The sequence below is a fragment of the Physeter macrocephalus genome, unplaced genomic scaffold, assembly GCF_002837175.3.
Source record: "Physeter macrocephalus isolate SW-GA unplaced genomic scaffold, ASM283717v5 random_288, whole genome shotgun sequence".
NCBI classification, from domain to species: domain Eukaryota; kingdom Metazoa; phylum Chordata; class Mammalia; order Artiodactyla; family Physeteridae; genus Physeter; species Physeter macrocephalus.
This window is the reverse complement of record NW_021145598.1, coordinates 26,360-47,522: the sequence shown is the minus strand read 5'-3', so window position 1 is coordinate 47,522 and position 21,163 is coordinate 26,360. Positions and strand designations below refer to the sequence as shown.

The 21,163-nt window shown below is 58.9% G+C and overlaps 3 protein-coding genes across 10 annotated transcripts; 2 read left to right on the top strand and 1 right to left on the bottom strand.

The window, feature by feature from the left end:
* Nucleotides 1-5,394, bottom strand: EXOC3L1 (exocyst complex component 3 like 1). The gene is made up of 13 exons (XM_028485098.2): nucleotides 4,763-5,394; nucleotides 4,376-4,551; nucleotides 4,075-4,294; nucleotides 2,920-3,532; nucleotides 2,723-2,840; nucleotides 2,464-2,589; nucleotides 2,264-2,364; nucleotides 1,950-2,060; nucleotides 1,077-1,206; nucleotides 835-957; nucleotides 583-750; nucleotides 382-506; nucleotides 1-307 (listed from the first exon to the last, which is right to left on the bottom strand). Exons 1-13 carry the CDS (start codon nucleotides 5,223-5,225, stop codon nucleotides 118-120), a joined length of 2,664 nt encoding a protein of 887 aa, XP_028340899.1. The 5' UTR covers nucleotides 5,226-5,394; the 3' UTR covers nucleotides 1-117.
* A 1,402-nt stretch (nucleotides 5,395-6,796) lies between these two features.
* On the top strand, nucleotides 6,797-13,929 carry E2F4 (E2F transcription factor 4). Of its 2 annotated transcripts, XM_007125887.4 has the most exons (10): nucleotides 7,321-7,546; nucleotides 7,963-8,072; nucleotides 8,214-8,375; nucleotides 8,697-8,740; nucleotides 9,449-9,510; nucleotides 9,735-10,032; nucleotides 10,527-10,724; nucleotides 12,593-12,640; nucleotides 12,854-12,898; nucleotides 13,002-13,929. In XM_007125887.4, the coding sequence occupies exons 1-10, from the start codon at nucleotides 7,412-7,414 to the stop codon at nucleotides 13,115-13,117; spliced, it is 1,218 nt and encodes a 405-aa protein (XP_007125949.2). In that variant the 5' UTR covers nucleotides 7,321-7,411; the 3' UTR covers nucleotides 13,118-13,929. The 2 variants fall into 2 exon arrangements, with proteins under 2 accessions (XP_054938825.1, XP_007125949.2); XM_055082850.1 differs by lacking the exons at nucleotides 12,854-12,898; nucleotides 13,002-13,929 and having other exon boundaries at nucleotides 6,797-7,546; nucleotides 12,593-12,846.
* Nucleotides 13,930-14,229: 300 nt separating this feature from the next.
* On the top strand, nucleotides 14,230-20,463 carry ELMO3 (engulfment and cell motility 3). Of its 7 annotated transcripts, XM_007125888.3 has the most exons (20): nucleotides 14,230-14,429; nucleotides 14,574-14,614; nucleotides 14,713-14,785; nucleotides 14,982-15,032; nucleotides 15,245-15,414; nucleotides 15,499-15,598; nucleotides 16,093-16,244; nucleotides 16,326-16,404; nucleotides 16,534-16,584; nucleotides 16,670-16,792; nucleotides 16,882-17,013; nucleotides 17,116-17,217; nucleotides 17,324-17,432; nucleotides 17,541-17,677; nucleotides 17,778-17,941; nucleotides 18,068-18,180; nucleotides 18,276-18,380; nucleotides 18,485-18,567; nucleotides 18,655-18,741; nucleotides 18,830-19,291. In XM_007125888.3, exons 1-20 carry the CDS (start codon nucleotides 14,352-14,354, stop codon nucleotides 19,040-19,042), a joined length of 2,163 nt encoding a protein of 720 aa, XP_007125950.1. In that variant the 5' UTR covers nucleotides 14,230-14,351; the 3' UTR covers nucleotides 19,043-19,291. The 7 variants fall into 7 exon arrangements, with proteins under 7 accessions (XP_007125950.1, XP_054938821.1, XP_023980704.1 ...); XM_024124936.2 differs by lacking the exons at nucleotides 14,230-14,429; nucleotides 14,574-14,614; nucleotides 14,713-14,785; ... (1 more) ...; nucleotides 15,245-15,414; nucleotides 15,499-15,598 and adding exons at nucleotides 15,733-15,806; nucleotides 15,891-15,990; XM_055082846.1 differs by lacking the exons at nucleotides 14,230-14,429; nucleotides 14,574-14,614; nucleotides 14,713-14,785; ... (1 more) ...; nucleotides 15,245-15,414; nucleotides 15,499-15,598 and adding an exon at nucleotides 15,699-15,806 and having other exon boundaries at nucleotides 16,326-16,584; nucleotides 17,762-17,941; nucleotides 18,068-18,380.
* The last annotated feature ends 700 nt before the right edge of the window (nucleotides 20,464-21,163 follow it).

Here is a 21,163-nt window from a genome sequence, read left to right as displayed (position 1 = left end):
GTCACTGCACTTGGAACCCCTGACCTTCGCGGGGACTTTTATTTCTATCCCCCCTTCTCCAACGCACACAATTCAGGCGTACGGGGGCCGTGGCTTTATTCTGCGGGCAGCCGGGGGTCAGGCACAGGACCCCGAGGGGAGACAGGAGGACAGCGGGGGTGCAGGTGCTGGCACGAGGCTGAAGAGTGCGCGTCCACCCGCTGGGGGCGAGGGCTGCGGCCCGGCCTGCAGAGAGCTGAGTGCGGCCAGGCGCTGCTCTCGGGACACGTCCCCGCGCAGGTCCAAGAGGGCGGAGACGTGATCCTCGCTATGGAGTACAGGTGCGTCAACCCCGCCCAGCCCCCCCTGGGTCCCTCCTCCCTTCCCGGCCCGTCTTCGCACCTCACGTCGGGAAATTGTTGCCGCAAGCCTGCCACCTCGAGACCAAGCAGCGTGAGGTCCCGGAGGTTCAGCAGCTCCCTCAAGGCGAGCAGCACTGGCGCGCACTGAACGCTCTCTTCCAGGCCCTGAACACGTCGGGGTTGGTCTCTCTCCAGCCCTCGGCCCCTACCCAACCACTGAGACTCCCGCCCATCTGCTCACCCAGATTCTCACCAAACCGAGGAAAAGCTCCCGAAGCTGGGCGGCATCGTGCCGCAGGCGCTCGGCCGCCTGGGTCCGCTCGTCAGCACCGCGGCACACTAGGCGGCCTTGCATCAACGCACGTAGGTACTGCAGCACCACGGTACGCTCCGCCTCGGCCAGCAGCAGCTGCGGGGAGCACGATCAAATGGTTTCAGGACGCTTTTCCCATGGGCGCTTTCCCCCCTCCCCAGCCTTCCCCCGCAAACGCACCTGGACCGCAGGATCCCGCACGTGTCGGAAGTCCTGGCAGAAGCTCGCGGTCCGCTCGCACACGTCATCCAGCAGCTCTGGGCTCGACAGCCACCGGCGAGAGGGCAGAGCAGCGAATAGGGGCTGGAGCGGAGGTCAGAGACGTGGCTGGAGGGACGATTCAGATCCGGCATTCCCCGCAGAGACCCCCATGCATACGCTGTATCTCCTTCTCCCACGCCCATCTCCATCTGAAGCCTCACCTGTAGCTCCGCCAGCAGCGCCTCCAACACCAGGCGGCAGATCCTCCTCTGCAACTCGTCCAGCGCTGCCTCCACCGGAGCCAAGGCCCCTGGAGCCACCCAGTCGGGCTGCAGGACGGACACGGAGGAGCTGGACCGACCAAAAGTACGGCTTCAGGACCAAGGCCAAGGCCCGAGAGGCCCTCCGTTGTCTAGCCACTCGGGCGCCACCTAGTGGCGCAAGTGTGTTCCGTGAGGGGGCAAGAAGGGCGGCTCCCTGCACTTCTGAAAGTCTGGGCCCTGGATGGAGGATGGGAGTGGTGGGCTCAGCGAGCTAGAAGGGACACAGGCCAGCTGGACCTGCCTCTAATTCGCGGTGTGACCTTGAGCAAGTCATGTCTTTCAGTTTCTGTTTCGGTAAGGAGAGTTAATCCCAGTCAGGAGGGAGTCAAAATCATCGTTAATTTGTTTGTCCTCTCTGCCCCCACCCCAAAGAACATAAGACCCAAGAGGAAGGGAATGTTTTTGTTTTGTTCACAGCTGTAATGCCAGACAAAACCTGGCACAGAGTAGGGCCTTGATAAATATTTGTTGAATGAATGAATAATTGACACTATGTGCCAGGTACTGTGGTAGGTACATTTTATCTTTTATCTCATGTGGTTCTCAGAATGTCCATTATTACCCATATACTACTGATGACAAAAGCAAGATTCAGAAAGATTAGGTAACTGGCCCAAGGTCACACAGCTAGTAATTAGTAGAATTAGGATAGGAACCCCAGGGCTATGTGAGTCCAAAATTCCTAAAGGCCTAGTGTTAGCTGGGTCCATACCTAATAGGTGTTCAGTAAGGGGTTAGTGAAGGTGGGGTTCTGCGGGGGCCTCCTGGTACCTGAGTGCTGATTGGTGGTTGAGGGTGGCCAGTAGGTAGGGCACGTAATGAGGGGCCGTTGCTTCCCCCCTGAGGTGGTCTCGGGAGAATCGGATCAGAGCATCACTGAAGCTGCAAAGGGCAGAGGTGGCTCCTGTATCTGCTGTCACTCTGGTACAACCCCAGTCCTTGGTACTCTGGCCCCACCTCCAAGATACCCAAGGCCCTGTTTTGAAGGAGCCCTTTTCCACAGGTGTGTCTTATCACTCAGAGCCCCTTAGCGCTGCCCCAGGATCAGGGCCAGGGGTTGGGAGTGGGTCAGTGCCTTGGCACACCTCCTCAGGAATGCGCTCAGTTCTGACAGTGCCATGCCATGCATCCGCCGCTGCAGTGACTCACTGACCATTCTGGTCACGCGAATGTTCTCTTCCAGGATCTACAGGCAGGGATGGGCAGCCATCAGCAGAGTCCTAGTCCTGCCCTCCTTCCCTTTGCCTATGAGAGCTGCCCCCCTGCCTTGCCACTTTTCACCCACCTGCAGCACGATGGCTGGCATTGGTGAGTGGTAGAAGCCAGATGGGTCTGTGTCAGGCTCCTGCTCTCGGCCCCACTCAGCTACATCCCCGTCCAGTGCCTTCTGCAGCCACTGGGCCACACTTGCCTGGGGAAAGGGGCAAGGTGCAGCAGTATGTATCAGGGCACTGACTGCTAGAGACAGGTGGACATGCGACTCCACAGATACAGGCCCACAGCTGGTGGCAGAGCTGCTCTGAACCCAGGCCCCAAGTACTCACCTGGACTTTGGCCACAAATATTGCCTCCAACTGCTCGATGTTCTCCAGGGTCAGGAGGGGCTCCAGATCAGACACATCAGCCTCGGGCCCTAATTCCAGGCTCCCCATCATTTCTGGCCTGGACATGGGTAGCCCAGTGTTACACTGAGCCTCCAGGCTTTGATGCACCCACTTCCCATTGCCCCAGGGACACTGACCCCAGGTACACATGCAGTGCCCAATGCAGCAAGGTGAAGGCATCGGCAGCTTCCAGCTGAGGCCCTTCCAGGAGTTGCTGCAGGCAGCGGCGCAGGCCGCTGTGCAGGGTGTGGGCCCACAGCCGGACCACGTTGTAGTGTGGTGGGCAGCAGGGTGCTACCAGTGCCTCAGCCGCGGCCAACTCTGCTGGTAGAGCCACCCGCAGAGCCTCCAGCCACTCTGCTAGTGCCCCTGGCCCAGGCTGCAGAGACGTCCCAAAGTGGATCTGCTCCAAGCCCTCCTGTAGTGCCCGCAGACAGCGCTGCCGCCAGTCCCGGGCGGCCTGCTCCAGGGAGGTTGTGCGCCCAGCGTCCACTTCGGCCACACGCATAGCAGCCACCAACAGGGCTGGATCCTCCCGTGCCAGCCGCCCTGCAGCCCCTGCAGCCGCCTCCACAGCCTGGCCCAGAGCCTCAGCCAGAGGGCCCAGCCCCTCGAACACTGGCAACTCCAGGCCCCCGAGAGGTGCCCATGTCTCCTCTTGCAGCTGCTCCAGTTCCCGAAGGCTCACATATGCCTCCAAGAGTCGCTGGGCATCAATCAGGCTCTGCGTGCGGGCCAATGCAGCAGGCACTAAGCGGGGAGAAGAGGCAGCCCTGGGTCTTAGCCTTCCCACCTGTGCAGTGGGTAGAGCAGTAGATGCTGAGGCCCTGGGGCTGGGGTGATGTGTAAAATATTTAATAATCAGTACAGTAGAGCATTGGTCAATCTGAAAGGATCCAGGGAAGGGCCTACATGGTGGGCCAGGGTAAACCCTTGAGCTGATGGAACATGAGGAAGTCAGGGATCTTGGAGGGAAGGCAGGGAGGAACTGGGGGGGCCATGCCAGTGGCTATTCATCCACCCCGTTAGGGAAATATTTTAGTAAATTAACAGCCAGGTTGGCCAGAGCCACTTAGTGTAAGTCCTGACTCAGACATCCCATGCTTGGGAACCCCAGAATGAACTAATATGCACCCTTACTTCACATGCCATTTGAAGCCTGAGTTACTCTCTGGGAGGTCGCCCACGTGTCCGTCCACGCAATCTCCCACTGGCGCCCCAGGCCCTTGATCAGTGATGGTGTTTGTCGACTACCTGTCGGAGGGCTGCGGCCTAGGGCCCTACACACTCACCAGCTCGCAGCCGGGGCAGCAGCTGAGACATGGCCTGCAGTTGCTTGTGTTGCACAACCTGCTCCCGCAGGGGTTCTAGGGTCTGTGCAGCCTCAGCCATACCCCAGAGCAACCCATGAGCCTGGCCCAGGGCTTCGCGGGCTCCCTGCACAGCCTCAAGGGCCCAGGCCAGCTGCCGCACGCCGGTCTTCACGCCCTCCAGGTATGACTGCACCACCGACTGTGGGACGGAGGCAGCCAGTGAGGCCTGGCCAGTCCCGCAGCCCGCCCTCAGCACTCCTGCCTCCTGCCTGATGCCCACCTTGATGCGTGCTTCCAGGGAACAGGTACGCTGCACCTCGCGGCTACGGTACTGGCCGAGCCTGGCCAGCTGCTCTGGCCGGTAGAAGATGCCCGAGGCCCACTTGAGTGCTGCACCCCGGGCCAGCTGCTCCGCCCTCTCCTGCTCCGGCCACTCAGGCCCTGGGCAGGAAGAGCCTGGGCAGCCGTGTCAGTTGGGCAGAGCCTGCAGGAAGTGGCTGCCAAATCTGCTCCCCTTCCTACCCCTTGGCCTGTCCCCCAGGGCAGTCCACTCCTCTCCCTGCCCTCCCTATAGAGCTCCAGCCAGACCTGGCAGAGAGGACCAACCCCACCATCCCCATCTTTCTTGCCACCATCCCCCCCTCAGCCCACCCAGAAGGGCTCATACCAGGGGGAAGTGCGGGCTGCATTTTGTCCCTGGCTGCTGAGTCCATGGCTGGAGGAGCCGGAGCGGAGGTAGGAATGGGGGCGAAGGTCCAGGTTAGAGCAAGTAGAGTGGGAGCTCCTCTGAGCTGCAGCCTCCGTCTAGGCCCCGCTGAGAAGGAAGAGGAAGGTTCTTGCCCAGCCCCCTCAGGAAATGAGAGGGAGGTGGGTGTGATGGGAAGGAACCTGAGACAACTTTGCCTGCCGGGTTTCTCAGTTTTGCCCCTCAGATGCAAGTGAAACAGGGTAGGCATGGGCCTCCACTGGACACCGCTCCTGTTCTGAGTTGCAGAGGACAGTTTGATATGGAACTCACCAGGCTTGGCCGGGCGTCTAGTTCTCCCTTCTCCACAGATAGCCTTGGCCTTGAGGATGGCCCTCTCCCCTTGCCCTCTTGGCAGAGCTGGGTACTCCCACCACTGGCTCATGAGACCCACACCTCAGCATGCAGCAAGGGACTTCCTCTCCCCAAGGAAGCCTCTGTCCCACCTCTCTGCCCAGGAGCTCCCTCCTCCCTCCAAGGTCCCGCCCTCTCCAAGGCCACATGCAGAAAGGAAGGAAGCTGAGTCTCTGGTACTTTATTCCCAACAGGAAAGAGCATGTGCACTGTGGGACAGAGTGGGGAGGGCTGGGCGCCACTTCCTTGGGGGGAGGGGGGTGTACTCCCTGTGATCATTGAGGCTTGAGCAGCCTATGCAGGATCTGTTGTGCTCAGGACACAGACATGAACTAGATGGCCCCAACCTGGGTGGAGAGTGAGGTGTGCAAATATGGGTCCAGACAACATCACAGTGTGACAACTGTGTTGATGGGCCCTTCAGAGGTGCGTGTGCCTCTGCACAGGAGCAAGAGACCACAGGCTGTTGTGAAGACGGTGTGGGGTAGGTGATGGCGGAGACGGGTGGAAGGGCTATGAAATCTATGTTTGTCTTGGGAGTTAAAGGGAGCCATGGAAGGGACTACTAGGTAGTGATAATGTAGTGGACACTGGCTACTACCCGAATCCACCCTTCAGGACAAAGATACTTGTTCCCCCAGCTGCCAGAAATGTAGGCTGCTGAGGTCTCACAGCTGAGTCTCTCAGTCAATATTAGGGTATAAAGGCCGGGTACCATTGCCTTGGAAGGCCTTGGAAGAGTCACCCCCGTTTCAGAGCTCCGAGTAGGATGGGCCAAGGTCTCTGTTTTAAAGATTTTTTAAAAAAATAAATTTACTTATTTTATTTATTTTTATTTTTGGCTTTGTTGGGTCTTCGTTGCTGTGCACGGGCTTTCTCTGGTTGTGGCGAACGCGGGCTACTCTTCGTTGCGGTGCGCGAGCTTCTCATTGTGGTGGCTTCTCTTGTTGCAGAGCACGGGCTCTAGGTGCACGGCCTTCAGTAGTTGTGGCTCACAGGCTCTAGAGCGCAGGCTCAGTAGTTGTGACGCACAGGCTTAGTTGCTCCGCGACATGTGGGATCTTCCAGGGCCAGGGCTCGAACCCGTGTCCCCTGCATTGGCAGGGAGATGCTTCACCACTGTGCCACCAGGGAAGCCCTAAAGATTTTTTGGATGTAGACCATTTTTAAAGTCTCTATTGAATTTGTTACAATATTGCTTCTGTTTTACGTTTTGGTATTTTGGCTGTGAGGCATGTGGAATCTTAGCTCCCTGACCAGGGATCGAACCCGCACCCCCTGCGTTGGAAGGCGAAGTCTTAACCACTGGATGGCCAGGGAAGTCTCTGAGGCCTCTATTTTAACTGCATCGCAGTTTAATTCTCCTCTCTGCCCAATTCTGCCTGTCTTACTCCCTTAAAAGTGTGGCTTCTCAGTAAACTTCTTGCATGCACATCCCTGTTTCCCAAATAACTTGACCTAAAGTAAACAATAATAAATAACGACAATGTTAAAAAAGACGAAATGATACTAGCAAACACACAGTCCTGCCACATGCCAGGAACAGCTCTAAGCGCTTTACATATATTTACACATAGGTAAACATGTTTGCACTGGTTGAAAAGTGGTTATAATCCCATGGCCTCTGAGCACTGCAGTGTGGAGATAAAGAGAAAGATGAGGCTGGGATCAGGGAAAGAGAGTGGGGATGGAGACAAGTGGACAAGCTAGATGTAGTTAGTGCTTGCCGTTTGGCAGGAAGTGAAGGACAGGAATAGGATGGGTGATCCCAAGACAGTGGGGCGGCCTTTAGGAGCAGGTTTGGGGAAACACATTGGGTTCATTAGGCAGCACAGTCTCCTCTCCTGAGATGAGGGTTGGGGTAGAGTTAGTGGAGTTGGGGCAGGTTGGCCAGCCCATAAGGTTCCAGTGGCTCCTCCTTCCCTGCTGCCGGGGCTGCCCAAAGACCTCCTCCACATCCTTCCTCAACAACGCTGGTCTCCGGGGATCCTGGGGTTATTTTCGTCCTCTTCGGCGGTTGGACAATTGTTGATGGTCCCCGAAGTTTTTCGGCCGTGTTCTCAGAGATGAATTGTGCCGGATTCCCTGGGAGGGCGCGGAGCGGAAGCGGAAGCAGCGATGCTGGCGCCGGCGGCCTGGAGGCCAGGAACGGAAGCGGAAGTGGCGGCGGCGCCGGCCTGGCCTGGCCTGGCTGAGGGGAGGTGGCGGGAGGGCGCTATGGCGGAGGCCGGGCCACAGGCGCCGCCGCCCCCGGGCACCCCAAGCCGGCACGAGAAGAGTTTGGGACTTCTCACTACCAAGTTCGTGTCGCTTCTGCAGGAGGCAAAGGACGGCGTGCTTGACCTCAAGCTGGTGAGGCCCGGGCTAAGGGGCGACAGGGGGGATGGTGGACCAGGCCTGGGCCGGTAGCGGGAACCCCCGGGGCGGCCCAGCTGAGCCCTCAGAGTAGGCCGCCATCCATGTGCTTTCTCACAGGAGGGAGGCCGGGAGCTGTTTCATTCATTCGGCCGAGGCCATTGGGCGTCAGCTATGTGCCAGGCTTGGGGCTGCAGGTGTTGGTCCTCGTGGCCCTCCCCGGCAGGTGTGGGGAGAAGAGCATCAGAACATCAGCTCAGGCTGCGCCAGGCCTCTTCCCGCCCCACAGTCCCGAGCTGCTTTAGTGCCTGGGAGGAGGGTTGGAATCAAGGCCACCCCCTTTTCAGACTACTCCAGACCAAGTCTCACCTGAGAGTGGGGCTGAGCATTCCCCACTCTCTTCTGCCTGCCAGGCAGCTGACACTCTAGCTGTTCGCCAGAAGCGGCGGATTTATGACATTACTAACGTGCTGGAAGGTATCGGGCTGATCGAGAAAAAATCCAAGAATAGCATCCAGTGGAAGTGAGTGGGGGCACCAGGGAGGGCAACGGGATCTCCCACCCAGAAGCGTCAGGGGTGTGGGGTGGAGGGTGCAGGAGAGAGCAGGGGCCGTGGGACCCAGAGTTCCTGGCAGCCCCTCTCAGCTCCACTCCCCGGGCTCAGGGGCGTGGGGCCTGGCTGCAATACCCGGGAGATCGCGGACAAGCTGATTGAGCTCAAGGCAGAGATCGAGGAGCTGCAGCAGCGAGAGCAAGAACTAGACCAGCACAAGGTGTGGGTGCAGCAGAGCATCCGGAACGTCACAGAGGACGTGCAGAACAGCTGATATCCTCCTGGCAGTCCCTGCTCCAGGGGAGTGGCCGAAGGGCCCTCTAGTCCAGCTTGGTTTGCTTGTGGTCCCCTAGTCCCTATCCCTCTTGGGAGGGTGGTCCTACAGCTCCTGGCCAGGTTCCAGCCTCAGGCTCCCTCCTCAGAGCCTCTCACCCACCAGTCTTGGACTGTGATCCCTCCCCATGTAGACCCCAGGCCTCAGGACTTTCTTTGAGAGCATATATGTCAGACCTCTGCTGGAGAGCTGGGTCTTCTCTGTGGTCAGCCATCTGTCGCCACGGGCAGGGCATCAGCCGTTCTCCTTAACCCCCACACCTTGGCCTACGTGACTCATGAGGACATCTGCAGATGCTTTGCTGGTGAGCAGAGCCTGGGTAGGGGGAGATGGTGGTGGGGATGGGTTGAGCCACAGCCCTGAGCAGTGGACTCAGTGCCCAAGAGATTTATGTCTCTTAAGAGGGTTCCTGGGGCCTGCCCAAAGAAGAACCAGACAGGGTAAGTCCTGGGTTTGAGGGTCACTGGGACCCTATGGAGGCTAACCATACTGAGAGGGTACAAGAATCCTGGGCTGGGTCTCTGGGTCAACCCCTACCTGCATCATCCCCTAGGTTTGGCTTCTCACGTGTGACAGAAGCATACAAGGGAGAACGAGTGTTTGCATGTTCATGTATGCTTGTATGCAGGGGGCAATGGTGCCCACTTCTAACCTACAGTTAGTTTAGTTGCCTTGTAGGTACAGGAACTGTTTCTTGTTCATCTTGCATCTCCCAGCCTGGTTCTGGGGAAAGGATGTTGGCCTTGGCTAGAACATCTACGCTTCGGGAGCAGCCCCGTCAATCAAGTGAGGTGCCCATAGCCAGCAATCTTTTGCTCCATGTGTCTGAACCCAGATTTTCTGGTTACTGACCCCTGGGCTCTTAGGAGGAGAAAAGCTTTAGTTCTCTGCCCCAGCCTACTGTCCAGCCCCTCAGAGACCATGATCTCCTTCCTTACTCTAAGGGATAGGAACCCCATTCTCAGTTCAGATTGAGCCCGTGGGCCTTGATCCATCCTCCTTGTCATCCTAGGAGACACCCTCCTTGCCATCCGGGCCCCATCGGGCACCAGCCTGGAGGTGCCCATCCCAGAGGTGGGTGCTCAGCCCAGCCATGCGGGGTTGGTTGAGGGCGGGTGCTGGCTGTGGAGCCCGATAAGTCCCGGGTGGGGCAGGTAGGGGGAGGCCTGGGGTTTGAGGTTATCTAGGAGAACGGGCAGCCTAGGGTGGGAGAGGACACTGGCCCTTGCCCAGGGTCAGGCAGGAGCCGAGCCTGCTTCCAATTCCACCTGTCCTCCACCCCGCACCCTCACCGGTAGGGCCTCAATGGGCAGAAGAAGTACCAGATTCACCTGAAGAGCGTAAGTGGCCCCATCGAGGTGCTGCTGGTGAACAAGGAGGCATGGAGCTCACCACCTGTGGCGGTGCCTGTGCCGCCACCCGAAGATCTGCTCCAGGGCCCACCTGCTGTCTCTACCCCTCCGCCTCTGCCCAAGCCTGCTCTGGTCCCGCCCCAGGATGCCTCACGCCCAAGCAGTCCCCAGGTGACCACCCCCAACCCTGTTCCCGGCAGCGCCGAAGCCCAGGGGGTGGCCGGTCCAGCCGCTGAGCTCACAGGTGAGGCACAATGGCCATGTGGTGATGGGGTGATTTCTGGGGCCCAAGAGGCAATACCTGTGTGTGATGGAATGCCGTACTCAGAGTGGAAGGGACCCTGTGGGGTTCTTTCTCCTGCTCCCCCATCCCGCAGGCCTCTCCTTGCTAGTGCAGCGAATGGCCCTTGTTAACAGGGAAGTTCTGACTGTGTGAAGGGGCATTAGTGGTGGCAGTTTTCCCCCAGATCTGCCAGTGTCACGCTTGCCCTGGCAGCCCCTCTTGAAGTGTGGTCACAGCGGCCATGTCCGTGAGTCTCCCTCCTGCAGGCTTCATGCCCTTGTCTCCTTCAGTCACTAATTTTCATGTTACCTTTTTGGGAGTGATGGGCAGTGCCTAACTTTCCTTGGGCCTAGGAACCAGGGCGCTGATCACCCTGGCTGTGGCTTCTAGCACGGCCAGCTTCAATACCCTGCTTCCTGTCCCCAAGTGACTGGGTTTGGGGGATGTGGTTGCAGTGAGTGCTGGCCCTGGAACCGATAACGAGGACGGTGGTGAGCTCAGCTCCCTCCCGCTGGGCCTGACAGCACTGGACACCCGGCCGCTGCAGTCCTCTGCCCTGTTGGACAGCAGCAGCAGCAGCAGCAGCAATAGCAGTTCATCCGGACCCAACCCTTCTACCTCCTTTGAGCCCATCAAGGCAGACCCCACAGGTGGTGAGTACTTGTCCCCTTGGCAGCAGTGAGAACCCAGCCTCAGACAGTCCTAGGTCAGAAACAGAGGTGGGCTTGGAACCCAACTCTCCTATCTCCTCAGCCAAAGCTGGCCAGCCCCCTGCCATCAACCAGAGCTCTGCCAGCCAAGGTGAGGAGCCTTGCCTCTGGCTTGGTGCTGGTGCCCCTTTGCCCGCTTCCTGGGCTGACACAGAACTCCCTGGCCCTCCCTCAAGCCCTGCCTGCCACCCCTCGGACCCCGGTCTCAGGAAGGTGTGGGTGCTCTCCTGGGGAACGGGCTGTGGTATGGCCCTCAGGCTCTAAAGGTGGGCAGTATGTTCTTAGGAGAGGTGGTGTCATCTGCCTGGTGTCTCCTCTCCATCTTGTGACTTGAGTGTTTGCTTTTTCCAGGACTCATTCTCCTCGGCCCTCAAGCACTGCTAAGTCTCTCCTCGTTAAATGATACTTCATCGTCTGTGTCTCTCTTTCTCTTCTTCCCTATATCCTCTGTGTTTGGACTCCTTGAAAAAGTCATTTCCATTCTACTCCATATCCTGGTCCCCTAGTCAGCCTTCAGGTTGCGGCAGTCAGGACCCCAAACCCCCACCGCATGCTACACCAGTGCTACTCTTGATAAGTTGCCCAGCTCTGACAGCCAGCTCCAGCAGGTTTCTAGGCTGATTTGCTCTGGTGCTCTCTCGCTCTGTGTTGATGCTCTTTTTTCTCTTTTGGCATTAATGATGTCAGCTCTTGGCTCTTCTCCCTTAATTGGCTGCTTCTTCTGACCTCTCCCTGGCATTCCTTTATATCTGGCTTCCCAGATGTCTGGCGCATTCCGCACCTGTGGAGGGCCCCCAGTTCTGGGTAGATGAATCCCAGCCTCCATCTTGCCTAGGCCTTTTGCCTGAACTTTACCTCTTGTGTCCACGTGCCTTCCTTTGCACATCCAACGGGCACTTCATTCCCATGTGTCCTCACTGAAACTTGGATTTCCACCTCTGTGCATACCTGACCACTGGCCCTAGTCACCCGGGCCTGACACCTGGGTGTCAACTCCAGCTCTGTCCCCTTCTCCCTCCTTCTCCTGCTCCCCACCCCACATCAGCTAAGTGAGTTCTCTTGCAGACATCCCCCATGGATGGCCTCATGTATCCTAACACTCAGGATCACTGCCAGCCACCTCTGTCCTAAGTTCTTCAGCATCTTTACCCCAACTGACAAGAATCTGTTTGAAACACAGCCTGACTGGCATTTCTCTGTTTACAAAAGTACCTTTAACAGCTCCCTAAGGTCTGCTGGATAAAACCAGAGCCCCTAAACCTGGCATATGAAATCCCTCGTGATCCAGCTCCAGCACTCCTTTCCTCTGTTTCCCATGTGTGCTCTCCTGGTTAGACCTTTGTAGCAGTGTCATCACCCTGTAACGCTATCCCCTATTTAAGAGTGCCTCCTCCTCTGCCAGGTGACCTGGCCTGGGCTGTGGTCTCTGAGCCTGGCACCAAGTAGGTGCTTAGCAAGGGCAGGGATGGACAGGACGTCCTCTGTCAGACAGGCCATCCTGCATCAGACAGAGTATCCTCCATCAAACAGGGTATGTACTCTGAGCCCAGAAATGGAGAGGGTGTGCTGCCCTTCTGCCGAACCACTGAGTTAGAAGGGCTGTACCGATTACCTGCAGTGGTCCTTTGGCACCGAGGAATTCAGGTCTGGTAGGGGAGACTTGCAGACGATGCCAGCTTGGTCTGGTGCAGGGCCTACATCTCAGCTGTATGGAGCCCCTGGGTGGGTGATAAAGGATCTGGGGAAGTGGGGGCTAGAGTGGGACCAGGCTGGACCTCTGTGCCCTTGAGCATGGCTTTCTTGTCTTTCAGTTTTGGAGCTCCCCAAAGAGCTGTCAGAAATCTTTGATCCCACTCGAGGTAGGGCTGTGTTCTTCCCTGGGGCTGGGGTGAGGGGCACAGCTCACTGGGTGTTAGGGCCGTTTTTTTGCCCTTCTGAGGACCTTATGGTTGTGCCCGGTACCTGGGCAAAGGGTAAAGTTCCTGATGGGTGGCTGGGTGGTCCCCTTCATGGGCTTTGGTGGGTGGAGAGGCGGGAGCCAGAATGTAACTGAGCTCTCCCTCCATCCCCAGAGTGCATGAGCTCAGAGCTCTTGGAGGAGCTGATGTCCTCAGAAGGTAGGTGGCCCAGGCAGGTGGGGGGTGAGTGTGTGTGGGCAGGGTTTGGGTGGCTGCTGGGTGGGGTCTTGGCCCTGGGGCCTCAGCCTGTTGCTCTCTGCAGTGTTTGCACCCCTCCTCCGCCTTTCTCCACCCCCTGGAGACCACGATTACATCTACAACCTGGATGAGAGTGAAGGTGTCTGTGACCTCTTTGATGTGCCTGTTCTCAACCTCTGACTGACAGGGGCATGCCCTTTGTGGCTGGGACACAGACTGTCTAACCTGGAGGCTGCCTGGGGACCTCCCCCCACCCCACCCCTACACAGCTTGAGAGCCGTAGACTCCTGGCTTCCCCAGCCTTCCCTCACTGCACAGTTCTGGCCACAAGTCCCACTCCTGCACCAACACCTGTTCTGTGCTGGGAGAGCAGGGGAAAGGGGCTTAGCCCTCTCCACTGTGGAGCCAAAGTGTTTGCCACTCCTTTTTGGGGGCCTTCTCCTAGCTGGTAGCCTCCCCCTGCCCTCCCAGAGTTCAGTTTCAGCTGCCACCCAGTGGCACAGATCCAAGGACCCTCCATCACCCTCCTAGGGCAGCGCATCCAGCCCCACTGCCCTGTACCTGCCAGCCCCTCCCCCTCCAGGAGGAAGCATGGGGTGGGGCTGGGCACTTGCCAGCACCTAGCCTAGCCTCCTTCACTTCTCCCCACGCGGATCACACAGCTCCTTCTGTACCGCTCGTGTGCCCCCTTTCTGCTGGATCCTTGACCCTGAGAACCTGTTGGGGCGGGCACGTTGCTAACAGGAGGAATGGAGATCTCTAGCTAGGAATCTGGTCGGGAGAGTCCCTGAGGATTGGCCCGGCCTCCCTCTGCCCCGCAGTCCCCCTCTTGTTTATTCATTTATCCTCATTTAGAGCCATTTGCAGAGATTTAGAAAGATTTGCAGTAACGAATGGATTCCTATATAAAGATTATTTTTATACTTTTTGCAACAAAAGGAAATTGTAATATTTGTACAGTGTCCAAATGAATAAAGACCATGCCTAAGGCTGTCTTTGATCTGGTTCTTTTCAGGGACCCTCCCTGGGACTGTGCTGGATTGGTGGTGGGAACGGGCGGGTCAACTTTCTGGAAAAGGTGTGGCGGTGCTGACCGCCCGCCCTCCCCACCCCCACCTGCCGCACCTTGGGGCGGGGCCGGGCCGCCTCGGCGGGGCGGGGCGGGGCAGGCACCCTCCTACCCTCCTACCCTCCTACCCCCGGGACTCCAACCCGGAACTAGCCTCGGCTCTGGCTCCCTTGGGAAGGCCGCGGCGCCTTGTCGGGAGTGGGAGCCTGGGCTGTGAGTGCGGGCCACGGGAGCCAAGTCTCGGGCAGAGGAACACCTTCGTCCTCAGGGGCCTCAGACCAGGTGTGCCCTCGGAGGGAAGTTGCACATTTGGAAAGTACAGAGGCCCCCCACCTCGGGTAGACTATGGCGCCCCCGCGGAATGTAGTGAAGATCGCCGTCCAGATGCGCGACGCCATCCCGCAGCTCATCCAGCTGGACCAGGTCACCCGGACTGTCTGGCCTCCGTCCACCCCACCACCTACCTCCGGGTTGCCCCTTTCCCCTCGAATAGCCCACCCCCCTCCCCTCCCCCAGGCTCCTCCCCAACTCCCACTCCCATCCGGTGAGTGACTGTTCCACTTGTAGGCGAAACCCCTGGCCGCTGTGCTGAAGGAGGTGTGCGACGCGTGAGTGCGGGTCTGCCGGGGCACGCAGGGTGGCTGGTGGGAGGGCAGGGGGGAGAGGGCGCCCCCTAACCGCCTCGCTGAGCCTCTGCTGCCCGCAGGTGGAGCTTGCCTCACTCTGAGCGCTATGCCCTACAGTTTGCTGATGGGCACAGGAGATACATCACTGAGAACGTGAGTCCCCTCTCCGCCCCACATTCCACTCTGTGACCCCTCTTACCCACCTGGCTCTGACTCAGAGTCATCGTCCCACTCTCTGGAACCTGATCTTTCTTTTACTGACTCCCAAATCCTCCCTTATTGACAACCCCAATTAACCAATCCTCAGAGCCCTTCTTGACTTCTCTCCATTTTCTGCCGTCTTTTCCAGAACCGCACGGAGATCAAGAATGGCAGCATCCTGTGCCTCAGTACTGCCCCAGTAATGCCCCTCCTGACCCTGCCCTCATTCTGTGCCCCTCTGCTATGCCTCTTCTCTGCCCACCACTGGCACCTGGGCCCTAGGTCTGGAGGCCCCAGCCCTAGCCCCAGCTCCAGCCCAGTAGTGCCCCACCTAGTGGACACCCAAGTCCCCACATCCCCAGTTCCCACTCCTTACCTCCTCACCTCTGTTCTTGCTCCCACCCCTGGCAGGACCTTGAGGCTGAGCGGTTGTTGCGGGGGCTGCAGAGCGAGAGTTGTGAGGGGCGCCGGGAAGCCCTTCGGCACCTCGTCCTGCTGGCCCCAGACATGACCTTCACCCGGGAAGTCATCAGCCGTGATGGGCTTCAGAGACTAGGCTCCATCATTGAGGATGGGGACGAGTGAGCACAGGGCTGTGGTGGGTGGTGGACATGGTGGGGCTGGGCGTCCTGGTCTGGCCCTCTCAGCCCCACATGTTTCCCCAGCCTAGGAGAGGTGCTGGCCCTCGCACTGAGGGCCTTCTTGGAGCTCATGGAGCATGGCGTGGTGTCCTGGGAGACGCTCGGCATCCCCTTTGTTAGGAAGGTGGGTGGGCTTTTCTAGGGGTAACAGGTGGGGGCAGTGGAGTGGTGTCAGGGCGGTTGTTGCGGGGGCTGCAGAGCGAGAGTTGTGAGGGGCGCCGGGAAGCCCTTCGGCACCTCGTCCTGCTGGCCCCAGACATGACCTTCACCCGGGAAGTCATCAGCCGTGATGGGCTTCAGAGACTAGGCTCCATCATTGAGGATGGGGACGAGTGAGCACAGGGCTGTGGTGGGTGGTGGACATGGTGGGGCTGGGCGTCCTGGTCTGGCCCTCTCAGCCCCACATGTTTCCCCAGCCTAGGAGAGGTGCTGGCCCTCGCACTGAGGGCCTTCTTGGAGCTCATGGAGCATGGCGTGGTGTCCTGGGAGACGCTCGGCATCCCCTTTGTTAGGAAGGTGGGTGGGCTTTTCTAGGGGTAACAGGTGGGGGCAGTGGAGTGGTGTCAGGGTCTGGCCTTCCATGGTGCTGAGGTGGTGACAACCCCTACTCCTCTAAAGGTGGTGTGTTATGTGAACATGAACCTCATGGATGCATCTGTGCAGCCCCTGGCCCTGGGGTTGCTGGAGAGTGTGACCTTGAGCAGCCCTGCCCTGGGCCAGCTGGTCAAGAGTGAGGTGCCACTGGATAGGCTGCTGGTGCACCTACAGGTGTAAGTGTCTGGAGGTGGGGTACAGATGAGTGGAGCGGGGCTGGACCCTGGATGGCCGGCTGAGCCCTCTTCCTGTCTCAGGATGAACCAGCAGCTGCAAACCAAGGCCATGGCACTGCTGACAGCTTTGCTGCAGGGGGCCAGTGCTGCTGAACGTAAGGTGGGTGTCCAACCAGTGGCTGGATACGTGGGGGGAGGAGCTGGTGGGCACTGTGCTCCACAGTGGGCCTGCAGGATGGGTGCTCATGGTGGGGCTAAATCACCTGAGTCCCCTTCCCACCCACCTCAGCACATGCTTGACTACCTGTGGCAGAGAAACCTTCGCCAGTTCATCTACAAGGTAGGAAGGACCAGGCCAGGCAGACCCTTCCCTGCTCCTCTCCTCGTGAGCCCACATTCACACCCGTGAACTGGCTGTTCTCCAGAACATCATCCATAGTGCAGCGCCACTGGGCGACGAGATGGCTCACCACTTGTACGTACTGCAGGCCCTTACGCTGGGGCTGCTGGAGCCGCGCATGCGGACGCCACTGGACCCCTACAGCCAGGTAGGTGCCTTTGGGGCACACGAGGCTGGGGACGGCTGGAGCTTGGCCTTGAATCTTCAGTCTTAACACCACTCCAACAACGACCCCAGGAGCAGCGGGAGCAGCTGCAGGCCCTGCGTCAGGCTGCCTTTGAACTGGAGGGGGAGTCCCTGGGCGCTGGGCTGAGTGCCGACCGTCGCCGTTCCCTCTGTGCCCGCGAGTTCCGCAAACTGGGCTTCTCTGTGAGTGACCCCTATCCAGCTCCTTGCCCCTGCCTCAACCCGGGGCTGCTGTTGTTCCAGAGGGCTGGGCCCTTCCTCAGCTGCCTCTCCCCCTTCCCCCAGAACAGCAACCCTGCGCAGGACCTGGAGCGCGTGCCCCCTGGCCTGCTGGCCCTGGACAACATGCTCTACTTCTCCAGACACGCGCCCAGCGCCTACAGCCGGGTCAGTGACAGGGTGGGGTGGGATACGGCAGGATGCTACGTAGGCGGGGGGTCTCCGCAGCCTTAGTCGTGACTCCCCATCCCGTCCTGTGCTCCCACCACCCCAGTTTGTGTTGGAGAACAGCAGCCGTGAGGACAAGCATGAGTGTCCCTTTGCCCGGAGCAGCATCCAGCTGACTGTGCTGCTGTGTGAACTGCTCCATGTCGGGGAGCCCTGTGAGTGGTACTGGGCACGGCGTGTCCAGGAACGGGGGACGGAAGGGCAGAGAGGGCCAGGGGCTGCACACACTTTCTCCCTGAGCCCCTCCTGCCCCCCCGCTCCAGGCTCCGAAACTGCCCAGGACTTTTCGCCCATGTTCTTTGGCCAAGACCAGAGCTTCCATGAGCTCTTCTGTGTGAGCATCCAGCTGCTGAATAAGACCTGGAAGGAGATGCGGGCCACTCAGGAAGACTTTGACAAGGTGCGTAGGGCGGGAACAGGGAAACCTGGGCCAGGGCAGGGCGTTGTTCTGGGTCAGGGCCCAGAACTCAGGCCCTGAACTAAGCTTGGGGTGGCCCCAGGTCATGCAAGTGGTGCGGGAGCAGCTGGCCCGCACGCTGGCCCTGAAGCCCAGTTCCCTGGAGCTGTTCCGAACCAAGGTGAACACGCTCACATACGGGGAGGTCCTGCGCCTGCGGCAGACGGAGCGGCTGCATCAGGAAGGCACACTGGCCCCTCCCATTCTGTGAGTTGGTGGGGATGGGTCCCAGTCCTAGCCCCCACGTTCCCTGCTGCACCCTGGGCCTCGCTCAGGCCCAGGTCGTCCTGTTCAGCGAGCCCCCTCCCCCCTCCCCCCTCCCCCCTCCCCCAGGGAGCTGCGGGAGAAGCTGAAGCCAGAGCTCATGGGCCTGATCCGCCAGCAGCGTTTGCTCCACCTCTGCGAGGGGACACTCTTCCGCAAGATCAGCAGCCGACGGCGCCAGGGTCATTGCGTGGGCAGTGGGGCTGGAGAGCGGCTGGGCTGGGGTCAGGGCGTGTCCCTCTCCTCACTCCTTCCCTCTTCCCCTTTCTGCCCACAGACAAGCTGTGGTTCTGCTGCCTGTCCCCCAACCACAAGCTGCTGCAGTATGGGGATGTGGAGGAGGGCGTCGGCCCGCCCGCCCCCGAGAGCCTGCCTGAGCAGCGTAAGGAGGGCAGGGTGGGGATCAGACACCTGCTCTTCCCAGACCGCCGCCCCATCCCGGGACCGCCTGGGGTCCCAGTGGTCAGCCCTACCTTCTTCCTGCAGTCCCTGTGGCCGACATCAGGGCACTGCTGACAGGCAAGGACTGCCCCCACGTCCGGGAGAAGGGCTCGGGAAAGCAGAACAAGGTGAGTGCAGTGGGAACCAGGGGCTTCTTCCCGCCCGCCCCTGCCCCTGCCCCCTGCTTAGTGCTCCTGGCTCCCTTGCTTCCCCAGGACGTCTGTGAGTTAGCTTTCTCAGTCAGCTATGACCACGGGGAAGAGGAGGCATACCTCAACTTCATTGCCCCATCCAAACGGGAGGTGAGTGTCCGGGCAGGCTGAGCAGAGTCGGGCAGATGGGCAGGGGAGGAGACGGGAAAGGCCCTCATGGAGATGGCCCCATCCCCAGTTCCACCTGTGGACAGATGGGCTGAGCGCCCTGCTGGGCAGTCCCATGGGCAGTGAGCAGACACGGCTGGACCTGGAGCAGCTGCTGACCATGGAAACCAAGCTGCGGTTGCTGGAGCTGGAGAATGTGCCCATCCCTGAGCAGCCACCCCCCGTCCCCCCGCCCCCCACCAACTTCAACTTCTGCTATGACTGCAGCATCGCTGAACCTTGACAGTGAACTTGGCCAGGGGCCACAGCTGCTGCCACTGTGGTGGCCACAAAGGGTGGAGGAGGGGAGAAGCACAGGCACCCTGACCAGCAGAGGCTGCAGCAGAAATAAAGTCTGCTTGGCTCTTAGACATGTGTTGAGCCAGCTCTGAACCCTGCAGGCTAAGCCTGCCTTCAAGCTTAGCTGGCAGATGCGATGAGGGCGTCAGGCCAGGGCCACAGCTTGGGGCCACAAACCTGGGCAGCTACAGTTGAGGGGCTGGTGTTCTGAAGGACGGTGGGGACCGGCTGGCCCTGTTACCCTTCTTCAACATGAGTCCTCAGCCTCCCTCAGTGCTAGGCCTGCAAAGAAGGATGGCCTGTAGTCTGGGGGCACCAGCTGAGAGAGGTCTGGGGCTGCCAGCCAGCTGAGGGAGAGGTGGTAGGGCAGGAGGCATTTCCCCAAGTGGATGCCTTTCTGGGCGCCATTAACGGGGGCCTAGTCTGGGAGCCATGTTTCCAGAAGGCTCCCGATGGTCTGAGCTCAGTCCTCAACCCTGCTTGGCCCTTCCCCTGCGTCATTTGTGGGTCATGAGGCCCCCTGTTGAGAGGCTTGAAGGGAGAGATGTGAAGTTGGGTATGCTTTGTGCTGAAGGGCAAACTCAAGATTCCAGAAGATGTCCCCCAGGCCAGTGGGAGGATGTAGGCTGATTCTGACAAGAGGGAATTTAGTGCAGGAAGCCTGCATTCTGATTAAAACCCAACTGCAGCAGCTTGGGTGGGGTGGGGTGCAAAGACAGGCCAGCTGGAGGTGAAGCTCGGAGGCTATGGTCATAGACCCCAAGCCTCTGAGACAAAGAGGAGCATACCCACCCACAGGACCCACGGGCAGGCTGGAAGCTGCCAGCCACCACCCTCTGACCTCCTCCATGCCTCTCACTACCTCTTTCCCAGTGACTCCTCAGAATATCTTTTTTAAGTGTTAACCATCACCATGTTACCTAAAAACTGATGATACGGCACCTCCTTTGAAGAATGTTCTGGGGGAGTGCTTGTTCCCCCTCTCTAGCTATGCTTCTGATTTGGGCATTCAGGGCCCCACATGCCCACTCCTGCATTCAGACTTCCCACCGCACTTAGAATAGTCCCTGTTGAATTCAAGGTGCAAATGGGGAGCCCAAATGCAGTTAAGTCTCCTAATACCATCAATTCTTCCTTCTCAGTGTTTCCAGTCCCTTGTTACAGGCCACCATCATCTTGGCAAGAACCTCCTGACTTCCTGCCTCCTGTCTCGCCCTTCCAATCTTCTCAATACCAACTACCCCACTGCTTTCTCAAACAGGAAGCCGATCTGATTACACACTCACACACACACCGTCTCCCCTGTATTCTTCAGTGTCTCCCTATTGACCATGGATAATGGTCACGGTACCATGATTAAACAGAGTTGAGATGGGTTGCAGACACGTTGTGGTTTAGCCCTTTCTACAGAGTGCCTGTGGCTTACAGAGTCACAAGCATGTGGACCAAGGATGCTCGGTCCAAGCTGGCATCCTCCCTGCCCGCCATGGGACTGGGACTACCCCTACACCCAGCACCAGCTCTGGCCTGCCCATGTGCACCTCCCTGGTCCCTTCTGCCTAATTGTCTCCTTCCCTCCCTCCTCTTTTTTCACTGACTTGAGTCTTTCCTTGACCTCCCAGGCTAAGCTTACAGCTTCTTTCTCTGTTTAGGAGGTTGGACTAGACCTCTAATGACCTTTCCTACCCAGAGATGCTATCCTCTTTAGAGTCTTTTGTGTGTGTGTGTGCTGAAAACAGCCTCATTGACTCAGGCAGCCTTAATCACTGTGCTCCTGGGATCTGGCTGGGATGAGGGTACACAGACATGCCTTTGCTGCAGGACATGTCCTGTGGCTTGTGCTGGGGAGAGGCCTCTGGAGTCTCCCACCATGTGGGGAAGAAGCTAGGACCTGCTGGGGGCACCTGTAGGGCTTTGGGCCAGGTGTGAGGAAGAAACTGTCTGTCCCTCTGGCGTTTCCTACACATTGTCCCTGGGCTAGGTTGCTTCATCTGAGGTGGGGAGGGAAGGGGCCCTTTGGTCTGAGAACTTCGGACAAGGAGGTGAGATCTGGAATTTTTAATCT

Bases quoted from the DNA above. Each gene is read 5' to 3' on its own strand.
- EXOC3L1 (XM_028485098.2), bottom strand. From the start codon at position 5,225: ATGAGCCAGTGGTGGGAGTACCCAGCTCTGCCAAGAGGGCAAGGGGAG. The intron at 2,061-2,263 runs GTGTGCCAAGGC...TGCCCTTTGCAG, and splicing joins CTGAGCGCATTCCTGAGGAG to CTTCAGTGATGCTCTGATCC. The intron at 308-381 runs GTGCGAAGACGG...TGTACTCCATAG, and splicing joins CAACAATTTCCCGACGTGAG to CGAGGATCACGTCTCCGCCC.
- E2F4 (XM_055082850.1), top strand. From the start codon at position 7,313: ATGCTGGCGCCGGCGGCCTGGAGGCCAGGAACGGAAGCGGAAGTGGCG. The intron at 7,547-7,962 runs GTGAGGCCCGGG...TCTGCCTGCCAG, and splicing joins GCGTGCTTGACCTCAAGCTG to GCAGCTGACACTCTAGCTGT. The intron at 8,741-9,448 runs GTGAGCAGAGCC...TTGTCATCCTAG, and splicing joins CATCTGCAGATGCTTTGCTG to GAGACACCCTCCTTGCCATC.
- ELMO3 (XM_007125888.3), top strand. From the start codon at position 14,352: ATGGCGCCCCCGCGGAATGTAGTGAAGATCGCCGTCCAGATGCGCGAC. The intron at 17,218-17,323 runs GTCAGTGACAGG...CCACCACCCCAG, and splicing joins CGCCCAGCGCCTACAGCCGG to TTTGTGTTGGAGAACAGCAG. The intron at 18,742-18,829 runs GTGAGTGTCCGG...CCCCATCCCCAG, and splicing joins TTGCCCCATCCAAACGGGAG to TTCCACCTGTGGACAGATGG.